The following is a 14,052-nucleotide window of genomic DNA, read 5'->3' as shown; positions in this document are numbered from 1 at the left end:
TAGACATAAGCTCTCTGTTTGTTTGGGGGTTTTTCCTGTTCCCATATTCTGGTTTCTTATCCTCTTTTTCTCCTTCCTTCTTCACATTTTGTTCTGATAGCCCGACTTATGACAAGACTCCGCAGGTGCAAAGGCTTGATTCCATGGCTACCTGGCTACTGTTGAGCTGCAATAAAAAATGTGTTAGGCTCATGTGGCAGCAGCCTGAGGTATGTGGAACTAGCAGAAGTCATTTTCAAATGCCCTAAGGTGCCCACAGAGAGGTGGAGAAAACAAATGTTTACCAAGGTCACTGAAAGAAGCATGTTTAGATTTAAATTAGGAAATGCTGCTCAGCAGTTAAGCACAAAGGCTGTACAGTCTCACTTCACAAAGGTTAAGTGGCTCACTAAGCATGGACTAGGGACACTGAGGTCCCAGTCACAACTTGTTGATTTTACAGATGGCAGAGATGCATAGCATTAGACTTGCACACCTTCCCCCACCATGTGCAAAACCTTCAAGGCCAATTATCTCAAGCCACAAAAGGAAAAAACTTAAGGATGATCAAAAATTAGTTGCAGAACAAGTGAAAATTACAAATAAATGGAAAATCTTTAAATGTTAAAAATCAGCTGGACCTGGTTCATTCTGTATATTCTATGCATGGCATGGGAAGGGTCTATGAGCCCTCTATCCCCAAGTTTCAGTTCTATACCTTAGAACATTGGTAGGCAAAGTAAGGCCTGGGGGGCAGATCTGGCCCAATTGCCTTCTAAATCTGGCCCGCGGACGGTTCGGGAATCAGCGTGTTTTTACATGAGTAGAATGTGTGCTTTTATTTAAAATGCATCTCTGGGTTATTTGTGGGGCATAGGAATTCGTTCTTTTTTTCAAAATATAGTCTGAGGGACAAGGTCTGAGGGACAGTGGTCCAGCCCCCTGCTGAAAAAGTATGCTGACCACTGGAGCAACCTCCCCCATTTGGTAACACTCAAATTGTTTGTCCTAAATTCCCATCTTCCATAACCAATTGGCCATGCTGGCTGAGGCTGATAAGATTTGTAGTTCAGAATATGTGCAGAGCATAAGGTTGCGAAAAGCTGTCCTACTGTATATAATGTCTGTACTCTGGAGCTGTGAAAACAGGCCCAAGTCTAGAATAGTAGTAAGCAACTGACCAATACAAACACACTTAACACAGGCTTGGAAAAATTAGGTAGCCTTAGGATACAATTTAAAGACCTCACTATATACCCATTACTCTGTTATCAAACCTATGTTTTTCATTAGAAATACATTGGAACTTACTATCAATGAAATCCCTATGGACACAGATGTCATGTCACTTGCATTTCAATTCCCAGAATTTACTCTTATCTAATGACATGATATCACTGTCATGCAAATTTAGATGTCAGCAAAGTATGAAGTAATGGAATTATTTATTAGTGACAAAGAATTAGTTCAGAAATAGTGACCATAATTCCATCATAGAGTTTGAAGGTGCCTGAAAGGGTAATCAAGTCCAATACTTGCTGATGCCGGAAATCTACTAGTACAGCATCCCTGATAAGTAACTACCCAGACTTGCTCTGCTTAAAAATCTGTAAAGAAGAACAGTCAACTGCCTTCCAAGGCAGCCTTTTTCATTGTTAAATAGGCTGTGGTGTCAGAAAGTTCTTCCTAAAATTAAGTCTAAATTAGGGGTTCCCAAACTGGGGCTTGTGGACCACAGACCACAGCATGGTGGTCCGCAGCAGGTATGCATTAAACATTCATATTATTTTTTATTTACATTTGTATTGTATTGTATTGTATTGTATTGTATTGTATTGTATTGTATTGTATTACAGTTTGCATTCCATAAAATTGAAATTGTAAGAATACAAATGCAATATAAGAAATAAAAGAAGCAATAAAAATACAAATAAAAACCATGCAGCATCTAAGCATCTGTCACTGATGCTTTAATTGAGTTTCCTGCATTGCAGGATACTAGATGACCCTCGGGGTCCCTTCTAACTCTACAATTCTACCATTCTAAGCACAATGCATTACAACTGCTACAACAGGCAGAAACTAATAGCACCACACATTGCAATATTCAATATCTTTTAGAAAGAATCATTGTAACACAAACTGCCAAAAAGGGGGGAATCCTACTCATTTACAATTTAACTCAACACTTTTAACACCACTGTTGGCAGTCCCATCTACCTGACATTCTTTGGCTACCTTCATTATTTCATATCATTAAGACAATGCCATTCTTTTTTAGTAGACAAAAGTGCTACTAGAAACCTAGCTAAATCAATTATTCAAGCAGTCTAATTTGTCAGCAAAATATATCAACATCCCCTCTGCTACCCTTGCTTCTCAATCATTCTGTGAGAAATTTTCATCTGGGGCAGTTATAAAAACTGAACTGCAACTATATATTCCATGGGTTCCATTGCTGGGTGGTAAAATGGTAAAGGTAAAGGACTCTTGTACAGTTAAATTCAGTCGAATTCGACCAGGGGGTGTGGCGCTCACCTCTGCTTTCAGGCAGAGGGAGCTGGTGTTTGTCCACAGACAGCTTTCCGGGTTGTGTGGCCAGCGTGACTAAACCACTTCTGGTACCACAGAACACCATGACAGAAACCAGAGCACACAGAAACACCGTTTACCTTCCTACCGCAGTGGTACCTATTTACTTCCTCGCACTAATATGCTTTCAAACTGCTAGGTTGGCAGGAGCTGGAAAAGAGCAACAGGAGCCCACACCACTGCATGGATTCAAACGGCCAACCTTATCATAGGCAAGCCCAAGACACTCGGTAGTTTAGACCACGGCGCCACTCACCCCTGCTGGTTGACTGTACACTGATGTCATTGTGGGCAAGTACTAAGTGTCAAGTACAAGATCCAACATTGATGAAAATAGGGTGGTGTTTGGGCATCATTAGTGATGATGGCAGTGAACTTATGAACACCTTACTTTGTGGTCTCAAACACAAACAGGAGGTAGAAGATTCAGAATAGCATCAAGTGCATACTTTAATAAGGACATCCAGTAAGTGATGAAAACCACCCATTATACCTATTGCCACGCTTCCAATCTGTAATCCACTGCATTGCCATAAAGTACTGCCAGCTTCTACAGCCATGACACCAATACATCACAATCTCAGTGAGATTAAATAGGGCACCACCTCTCTCTATGAACTATGGCAATCAACAAAAAGTGCCTTCCCAGTACTATATCCAACCTGGAAGATGAACATGTTGACAAAAATATCCAGGGACACCTATAGCAGTAGAATGACTATCTCCTCAGTAACTTTCTTTGTAACTAATCTTTTTGCCCGGCTGTAGTAGGAACAAGCAACAGTAACACTACTCAAATCGAGTAGTAACACTATTCAAACTGCAAAATAAAAGGGCAGGTTTCAGCACATCATTACCCTTTGGTCTGTGTGGCTGCAGTAGATATAATGGCAGCAATTAAGAACTATGTGATTTGAATCATGGTTGCCAATCCACTACTAAAGCCAACCGTAGGCAGGCAGGCAATCATATGTGGATGCCTGAATATGGCTCTTTAGTTTATTCCCAAACCACTTGAAATTTTCAGTTTTGTAAAAAGGAAAATATAATTACCCTGACTTCTTATTATTAATGTATTACTATTTAACCTTAAAATATTACATTTGCAAATAATGTTATAGTACATTTTTCTTAGATTCTCTAGGTTTAGGCTTAGATCCTGTTAACATTCTATCTTCACCATCTCTATTAGTAATATATGCTGCATGGTTAACCCATTTGCTGGTGTTCCAGACCATCTGTACAAATACCATTCTGTTGAGCTGTTACTGTGGATGAATCCATAATCCAGATCTTTAATACACCCAGCACTGAGCACAGACACATTGGTGCCTTAGCCGGGTTTGCTGCTGACACCTGCCAATCTTGCTTTAATTGCAGATTGGTTAGTCATATAGCACATTCTGTTCTTAGCTTTTAGAGAAAAACATTCCATTTACATTTCCTACTGCTTAAAAGAGCAGCAGTGTGTATAAAGGTATTAAATATTTTTAATCCATGACTCCTGTTTAAATAGCTACTTTAAAACAGAAACATTAGAAAACTATGGAAGTGTTTGCGCCATTCCAGCTAATGCCAGCTGTTTTGTTAGCAGGATTTAATAACTAAACTAGAAAAGCCTGCCATATGCAAACACACGTTTTAAGCTGCAAAAATACTTTAAAATCTATTTTAATTATACCTCAGAAAAGAAGGCTTAAGTGTTCACATATCTTACAAATCTTATACCTTGGAGTGTTTCAAATGTTTCAAAAGCAACAGCATTAAAGCAATCCTGGCTAGTATAGGTGGTGGGCCCTCAATTTTTAAATTTGCATATTTATGGATGTTTATGCATATTTATGGATTACTGAAGGAACTACCACACAAACAGGATCACTTTTCGTTTGCATCAGCCAATGCGGAGGGGAGGGGCAATCCTGCTTACGGCTCTGCTCAGGTGCACAAGAGAGTTTAGAGAGCTTGTAGCAATCTTGTGTACCCAAGCCCACAGCTTAGCAGGATTGCTCACCCTTTGCAACAGCGATCCTGCTTTGCGCTGGGTTCCAAAAGCGCTGTTTGAAGCATGTATCCTTGAACGTTCAAAGGAGAGAGGGCTACTTCAAACAGTGCTTTTAAGAAATTCTTCAACACAGCCACTGCACTCCTGTTTTAGAGGGCCTGAGCTTCCCCACTCCTGCTACAGTTAATGAGAGTGGGCACTGTAACTGCTCCTTACTCTGCTAGGACACTACAGGACAAAGGGAAGGGAGTATGCTTGGGGACCTGGGAGTGGCAAGAGAGTAGCAGATGGCACAAGAGTTCAGTCAAGGTATGTGAAGGTTTACGTTCCATTTAGCCTTGTCTTCCAAACTCCCTGGATTTCAATCAAAGTCAGGCTCCAACAGCTACTCCTAACATTCAGTGCTGAAGCTCCCTCAGTTCTCAGGCATGCTGCTTTGAGGACTGGCCAGCTACTTGGACTTGGGTTCTGCGGTGGCAAAACTATGGTCCCAGTTAAGTATGTGCAGCTAATTATTTCAGACATGTTTAAGTCAAGTCTCCTTAGAATCATAGCCATTGACACTGATGTGATCAATCTAAAGAAAGCAGACCGCAGCTTTAATCAGAATAATGAGTTTTGCTGTTGTTTTTATAACTATCATAAGTTTAAGGATACTTGGAGTTTGAACAGTCAAGGACCGACTGCCTGCCTGATTGATTGATTGGTTAGCCACCCTTAATAAATATTCATTGGGTATCTTACAAACAAAACATTTATAAATAGAGAATGACATCCAATAGTGGCCACCCACTAGTGGACCAGGCTTCCACTGGTGAGACAAGACTTACCCTTCCTCTCCTTTCCTACCCACTGCAGCTCCCATACAGCCCAAAAGTTCAGGCCACAGAGAAGGGGAAGCTTGTATGGCATGGATGCCCCCCCCCATTATACTTTTTAGGGAAAGAATCCAAAAAGTCAGGAAAATGCTTTAATTTCATAGCTACAGCACCATGGCCAAGAAAGCCTTTTCCCTGGTAGACAACCGCCAGTGATCAGATGTCATGCAACCAGAGCAAGGCTTAAGGTTTGGGTAGGCTATGCAGGAGGCAATCTTCCAGGAAACCTGCCCTAAGCCAGTTAGGGCTTGTCAGGTTGAAACCAGCACTTTAATTCCCAGGAATGAGCTGAGAGGCAGGAGTTGCATATATTGACAGACATTTCATCTCTAGGTCACTATTTCTAGGTGTGATCAGATTAAATGTATTTACTGCATACTGACTGGTTACCTCTGCACAAGTCATAGCAGACTAGTGCCCCCACTCATTAAAAATGGCCGCTCAACAACAAATTTTGATGCATGAATTTGACTGAATACTATAGATTATATTTTTATTCATCAGCATTAAACTAATACCAATATCTCTATTCCTTCTCTAGAACTACAAAAGGATGCAAGATGCCCAAGTATAATGTATATACAATATTCAAATATTGCAAAGTTAGCAGCAAACCAGTGGTGAAGAAAAGTTTTAGTATTCAGTGTTTTTCCAAGTTTTTAACAATCGTCTGTCATTCAATTTTCTACTGAATTTATGTACAGGTTTCAATTTTCTATTATTAAATGGATTTCTCTCAAGAAAGGTTGCCCAATCTTCTCTTAACAAATAAGCATACATTTAACACTAGCATTTAATGTGACACAACTCCACATTTCAGTAATTCAGAAAAAATGCCACCTGATACAAAACTGCTTATTGAAGAATATCTCAGTAACTCTCTTAACAGATTCATAAGCTTACAGGGCAGGCAACCCAGCACTGTCAATTTTCACAAATTGGAAACAGGACCCAGACTGGCAGGCATATTACTGACACCTAAATTGCCTAAAATGCAGCATGGCTTGATACACAACACCCTTATTACAGTGAATTTCCAAAGCAACCAAAAGATGGGTCCAATTATGGCATCAATACAAGCTCTTCTTCCAAGGGGAATGGAAGAAGAGCAAATCCCAGTGGACACACACGTTTGCAGCAAAGATGATGTAATGTATAGAGACAGAAAGGTATCCTCAGACAGAAGCTGAAACTTAGGTAAACAGACCACACAGTACCTTGAACTGCTGTGCACTTCTTTCAAGTGTGTGCGCACACACACACACACACACACACACACACAATGGCAAAAGAAACTGTAACAGTATCTCAGGTTGTTATCCATACGTTTGCCACATTGATATGACAAAAAAAAAAAAAACAGTACTGGTTATGAGTTAATAATACTCACTCAAGCACCTTGTGAAAATATAAATTTAGGATATACGTAAGCAAAACGAAGTTAAATATGCCACTACAGCTAATAAATCCATCCATCCTGACATACATCAAAAAATTCAAAGCCCTAATGTTTTTAAATCATTATACTTTAGGAATACTTAGTATCTGGTTATTTTGTCTAGTACAAAAACTACTTTTGACTTCTACCCTCAGATGCTGCTAATCTCTATAGGATTTCAGATGTTAGGATGAAATATTACAACTGAAAGTATTAAAAAGTGTAGCCTATGACAAACCAATGAAATTGATACAGTGGTACCTCAGGTTAAGTACTTAATTCGTTCCGGAGGTCTGTACTTAACCTGAAACTGTTCTTAACCTGAAGCACCACTTTAGCTAATGGGGCCTCCTGCTGCCGCCGCACCGCCAGAGCACGATTTCTTTTCTCATCCTGAAGCAAAGTTCTTAACCTGAAGCACTATTTCAGAGTTAGCAGAGTCTGTAACCTGAAGCGTATGTAACCTGAAGCGTATGTAACCCGAGGTACCACTGTAGTGTTAAGCTACTATTAAGTATTAAACCACTAACTTTAGATATACAGCTACAGATTGCAAACATAGTACAGTCATACCTTGGATCCCAAATGCCTTGCAACTCAAATGTTTTGGCTCCCGAACGCCACAAACCCGAAAGTGAGTGTTCCGGTTTGCGAACGTTCTTTGGAAGCCGAACGACTGGCGCAGCTTCTGTGGCTTCTGATTGAGTGCAGGAAGCTCCTGAAGCCAATCGGAAAACGCGCCTTGGCTGTCGAACATTTTCAGAAGTCAAACAGATTCCAGTCGACAACTAAGGTACGACTGTAACACAGTATTTAACTACTACTCTTAATATTTTTTTATTTACAGAATTGTATTAATGGTGTGAAGTCAAGCTTATATATTGATCTTCACCTTTCCTGAACAGTACATAAAAAGATACAGTGGTCTCTGATGCATTATCTATCTTACTAGTAAAAACATAATTCACCTTACACATATCTTTTACAAATACAAACCAAGCCCTACGAGGAACAGTTGAGGGAGTTGGGTATGTTTCGCCTGGTAAAGAAGGGACTGAGAGGAGACATGAGAGCCATCTTCAAACATCTAAAGGGCTGTCACAACAATAAGCAAGCTTATTTTTTCCTGCTCCAGAGGCTAGGACCTGAACCAACAGATTCAAGTTATAAGAAAGGAGATTCTAACTAACCATCAGGAATAACCTTCTGACAGTAAGAGCTGTTCCACGGTGAAAGAGACTCCCACCACAAGTGGTGGGCTCTCCTTCCTTGGATGTTTTTAAGCAGAGGTTGGATAGAGCTACCTGTCATGTATAATCTAGTGAGATTCCTGCATTGCAGGGGGCTGCACTAGACGGCCCTGGCGATTCCTTCCAACTCTACAATTATATGATTCTATGACCCAGAATTTGGAGCTGGATTAGTTTAAAAATATTGTGGCCCTTATTTGACCCACAAGGCTGTTATTGACAAACCATGCAGACATTGACATGGTATCAAAGGAACAACTAGGAGCTTAAAGTGAGCTCCTGTTATTTAGCTGGAGCATGGCACGCTTCTACCAACCATCAGCTGATGAATGGTGGAAGCACATCTTGGCCCAGGAGCAGAAAGTGGTTTGCACTGAAACTTCTGCGAAAGTGAATGGGGGCAGGGGGCAACTCCATTTTAGCAGTGGTTTCAATACAAATCATTTCTTGCTCCTGTAGCAACCCTCTTTGAAGGGTGCACCTGACATCATTGACAACTGTGAAATATGGCCTGTGAAGATTAGGGAAGATTTCCACCTCTGTTGCAGTCTATGCATACCCCCTAATGCTTACATAACTGTGTTGGATTCACTGCCCCATGTGCAAATGGGGTGAAAATAGCGATTGACAACTGCTGTGATAGTATAGAATGTTTGTAAACAGTCAAAAATTCAGGTAGTAAAAGTGTCAACATTCATGAAAGGAGAAATGAGGCAAAGAGTGGGGCTGAGGAAGCTCCAAAGTGAACCTTGTGCTCTCCTGCTAGGGACAGCTTTTCTATTTATGTTGAGTTGAAAACATCAAAGCATCTACATATATTACACACAGAGACATATTACATTCAGTATCCTTTTATCAACCAGTGTTCCAGTAAGATGCCTTCTGATGTTGTGTATTTGGCATTCTCAGAGGCCACTGCAGTCATAATTTCACACAAACACACCATGATTGCAATTTAAAATAAAAACAGTTATGCTATAGTGATTATGCTATTACTACCTTAAATTTGTATGCAAGATAAAGCACTGGAAGGATAATATAACCATAATAATTATATGTTTTATGCATGTTTTTCACTGCTTGCTTACAATAGTCTAAAAATCATAATTCTGTGACATAAAATTAACTCTTACTAGCTAGTTCATAACAAATATCACACTGTTGAAATTTTAAACAAGTGAAAATACTGCCACAAATAATTAAAGTAATTCCGTAAGTCCCTCCCCTCCAGCTTCCATTCCACTTTGTGTTTCAACACCTTCTGTATTTTAGGAACGTGTGGTTTCTATAGTATCTTTAGGTGCAACTAATATAGAGCAGAATCAAAATAATCTGTTTTATAACAGTATGCCTTACAATATTACAAATTTATTATTACGCCTTACAAATATCCAGCTTGTATCAGAGCCATTATCTACAAACTTCTGCTTCAAAATGCAACAGCTAAAGAGTAAGATAGAGACACTGGTTGGGTAATGGATATTAAATGAGGACATAAATGGAGAATGTTCTGTTCAATGTGAGTACTTTATCATTTCTGTATGTCATATACTGATACCACATGACGACTTCTAACAACAAAATACACCACCACAGGCAATGAATTATATTTTTTTTAAGGTAAAAACTGAAATGCAAGTAATGGTGATGTCACTAGGCTCCATCTACATTCAGTTTGTGTGATTTTAACTGAAGGTAAACTGTGTATCATATAGTGTAACAGAATGGATGCAGCACAAATTTAGCAACAGCAAACTAGTATTAAGACATTAGTTACACTCCAAAGGGGGGGGGGTGTAAAGGGTTAGAGGACCATACACATAAGTTACAATACCTGCTGTTTAGTGCATTCCTGTGAGCCAAAATGAAATGAATGCCATATAGGAGGAAAGGAAAAGATGAACATTATCAGAGATGCTCAAAACATATAGTACTATTATGAAACTAATGCTATTATGTAAGGAAGGTTCTTAAATGGACTTATGAGTTTGGTGTAGATACTCTCCCTGACCCATATGGCCACTTAACATACAACAGTATAATAGCAGCATTGCTAGTATTTGTCAAGCACTTTCCTTTAAAACATAACATATATTCACTTCTCTGTCATTATGTACACTAGTCTTTGAAACACAGTCAGCTGATCACATACTATCTCAATCAGTATATCTACATATTATAACCCTAAAAGAAACTATAACACTGTAAAGAAATTCATATTTTATTTGGCAGCCATGTTTTCCTGCCTTGATATGTATAGCACAAAAGGGAAGACTTGCATCTCTAAACTCTCTGTGGGTACATATGAGAAAACCATATCTAAAATGAGGTTCTTTGCATGTTCCTACCATGTGTTTGGAGAGGCACGTCTTCCCACAAACAAACTGATTAACTTTGAGTAATGGGAACATATTATCATAAATTAACATTTTCCTTTTAGTCATTCATAAAACTGATCAAGAAGTATGCCATATTAGTACACCACAAATCAACTTATTAGATTTCAGTAAATTGTTCATAATAAAATTACAATGAAAGCTGGGGTTACATCAAAACCTGAAAAATCAAGCCTTCTGTCATACAAGCAAAACACCTAAGTATTGAAGAATCTCACAAGACATCTAAGAAAAAACTTGGACAATTAACAAGAGACATAGTTAAACCTTTAGGTGCTAACAGTTGCAGGTGGAATTGTAGATGGAAATTGACAAGAATTTTTTAATTCTTAATTAAATTCCTAATTTAATTAATTTAATTTTAATTAACTCCTAATTTTTAGGAAAGGAAACAGTGGGAAATCCTGAGTACTTTAAAATCCGAGAGAGCACATGAAGTATCTCAAATGGCTATGTACTCCTGAGGCTTTATATTGTGAGGAACTCTGAGTTCCTACAGAGTTAATCACAAACACTAAAGAATAGCTCACATAGTCATTTTGGGAGACTTTTATTCCCTGCATGAAGAACTGTATTCCATATCAGCTCAGGAATACAATTATGTGAAGATAAATCATGTGAACTAGCAATATATAGGGAGATGCTGGTTCCCTTTTCATAACATTGTGAAATGTTTCTGGTTTGTCAAGTCTTCCAGTGAAACTATTTTTTTTGAGGTGCTTATAGTAGTTTTAAATGTTTGTTTTCCTTGATTGTATACCTCTCTGGAGCTTTGAGAAAAGAACTATTAAAATACTTGTTAAATATGCAACACAGCCTCAATATATGTGATTGTGAGGATTTTTTGTTGCCACACAACAATACTGAGTATTATTATTTATAGAAATATGGTGGCACTGCCTTTTGCTCCTCAAGGCAATTCAGATTAACAAAACAAATTCTTAATATTAGAAAAAAGTGAAAGCAACAAAACTACAATAAAAACAAAGTAAGAAACAAATATAACTTATGAGTTGAAACTCATTAAAAGCCTGATGAAATAAAAATGTATTGACTGCCACACAAAAACCATTTATGATGCGGCCAGTCAAGCCTCTGTCAGGAGAAAGCTACACAGATAAGGAAAGGCCCAATCTCACACTACCATTACCCTTGGTGGCAGAATAGAACAGGGCTTCAGATGATGACTGATAGGCATCTTCATGCAGAAGGATACAGTCCCAAGGAGGACACTCTGGTCCCAAGACATTTATAATTTTATAGGTATGTGTAAATGTCGTAATTCCCCATGCAATTATGTACTAGAATACTGTTTGCATAATGGAAAGTGCTAATATGAATAGCACTGGTGCCAAATTAGTTCCAGCAATGTGCAGCTGATAGTGTGAATTAGTAAGAAACAATACTTGATGATGATGATGATTTTGATAATGATAATAATAATAATAAATGTTTTAATGAAACATCCATCTTAAGCACTTAGGCACACAGAACACAAATATGTGTTTCTTCTATTTTGAAAATCAGTGTTCGCAATTTTGTAATTCTACACTACAGTGATGAACTGTGAAGACTTTTCTCCATCAGTCTGAGAATGCAGAATAATTATAATTTGAAGGCTAAAGCAATATAGACATAATGCTCTCTCAGATGATAAAGGCATAGTGTAGATTTGTTAGAACAATTTGATATTAGTCACATCAGTATAAACAACCCGCTCTGGTCTACTTCTCATGCTGAGAAGAGATAAAGCAAAATAATGGTCTAAGATGATAGTGCTTCAAGAAGAAGTGGCTATTCACAGAACTTAATGTTTCAGTGATTGGTTTATTGATGTCTTTTAAACTAAATAAAGTCAGCAGAATTATCTATTACAGAGATCAAATTTGAATAAAGTGTTTTAAGCTGGCATTTTGAAGCTGCTCTGCTCCAAAAGTGGTATTTCTAAACTATTCCAACGAAAGATAATATACTCTTAACTACAAGTTCAGTTTCTTCTTTATAGTTGCTAAAGAATCTCCTGCACATGAAATTTTAAGAAAGGCAAATTGTGGCCATGTGAATCTTTTACAAAATGAGAATGAGCATTTGGCAATTGCTAATATTCAAATTTGTTACACTATCAAAATAATTTGGATGGCTTACCGTGTGATAACCTCTAGGTAACGGTGGTTTCCCTACAGGATAAGCATCCACAGTGTCAATAATTGTTTGTCTTTCTCCTTTTTGATTGATTTTCCTAAATCTCCGTCGAGATTGTCTATGAGATGCTTGTCGCTGGAAATATTCTTCATTTTCATCCATATAATCCACCTGATAAAAAGGCATATTTAATAGCAAAAAATTACATTTTGTAATATGATAAAAATAAAGAAGGTTATGGATGGCCTCTTCTCTGCAATAAATTAGAAAACACGAGCATTCATTTCAGTTTGAGATAAAACACACGGAATGGTACTCTCACAGAAATCAGCAGTAAGTAGTTATAAAACTTTCTGCATTTTCCACAGTAGAAGCTATTCCTATATAGTGAGAATGAGCAGGCATAATTATTAAGACAATTACTCAGCTGACATTCATATATTCTACAACTGACCTACTGTGCGTGTGCACACCTGTGTATTTAGAAGCGTCTGTTTTTTACTCTCTCACACAGAAAGCTAGTTTCTTACTGGGGAGAAAAAAAGAAGATTTCTGAAGGAAGCGAACTTGAAGCTTTCCGGCTGATCTCAATAAGCCATTGGGGAGCTACCCCTCCCATCCTGTGGGAGCCAGCTCTTCTAAAACACAGCATCCTATTTCCTCTAAAGCAAGCAAAATTTTAAAAAGAAAAAAGAAAGATTTGAAGGGAAACTGCACAAGTGTACTATAATAATGTCAACCCCCACAAAAAATCTTCTGATGCACACCTACAACAAGTATTGTATTTTGCATCTTGCACACAGCAGTTTCCGTTTTGGAGATGGTAGAAATCTGGATGCTCAGCTGCTAAGGTAACACTGTATTTGATAAGGCTCTGAGCTATGACAAAGCATGCAACAACTATTTTATAAAGAACTCTGTGCCAGTTCTGAATGCTACTGCAAGTATTGTGTGAGGTAGTATTAGCTGCAATACTGTATTGTGAGGCTCTATGCCCACTGCTTGAAATATGGAAGAGGGGTAATGCCCTTGTTTCATATCGTGATTAATCCAATTATAGCAGGGAGAGCAGAAATCAGTCACCAAAAGGAAGTATTTAAAAATGTAAATGTTCCCTATACGTAGCAACAAGATTTTTTACTTAGAATTTGTAGAGTTGGAAGGTGTCATGAGAATCATCTAGTCCAACCCAAAACATTTCCCTTTACAAAACAAAAGCAAAAAACCTACAAAAACAATAAGGTGCAAAACAATTATGTACTGGATTTTGCAATGCCTGAAATGTAAGGGGGGGGGGAGAGAAAACGGGAGGTCTTGAAGGAAACTGTATGGTCAGACCAGGCCAAGCTGAAAAGTAGGTTGTGGAGCTTCCTAA

At 38.3% G+C, this 14,052-nt stretch overlaps 1 protein-coding gene across 9 annotated transcripts in view; it reads right to left on the bottom strand.

Moving 5' to 3' along the window:
- The window catches only part of RAPGEF2 (Rap guanine nucleotide exchange factor 2), a 153,699-nt gene that overhangs the window by 64,967 nt on the left and 74,680 nt on the right, over positions 1–14,052 (bottom strand). For 5 of the 9 annotated variants that reach the window (XR_014529989.1, XM_083520201.1, XM_083520206.1 and 2 more), the window contains exons 6-7: positions 12,681–12,848; positions 9,974–9,991 (exon numbers count right to left, since the gene is read on the bottom strand). Coding sequence is in view for 6 of the 9 variants with exons in the window: in XM_083520201.1 (XP_083376327.1) it covers positions 9,974–9,991; positions 12,681–12,848 (186 nt within the window). In the remaining 3 variants the exon portion in view is untranslated. The remainder of the gene's footprint in view (positions 1–9,973; positions 9,992–12,680; positions 12,849–14,052) is intronic. The other 4 variants (XR_014529990.1, XR_014529991.1, XM_083520204.1 and 1 more) reach the window with 1 other exon arrangement.

The sequence above is a fragment of the Podarcis liolepis genome, assembly GCF_965112155.1.
Source record: "Podarcis liolepis genome assembly, chromosome: 9".
In the NCBI taxonomy this organism is placed as follows: Eukaryota; Metazoa; Chordata; class Lepidosauria; order Squamata; family Lacertidae; genus Podarcis; species Podarcis liolepis.
Note: the sequence above shows the minus strand (reverse complement) of the source record. Positions and strands in the feature narration are given on the sequence as shown.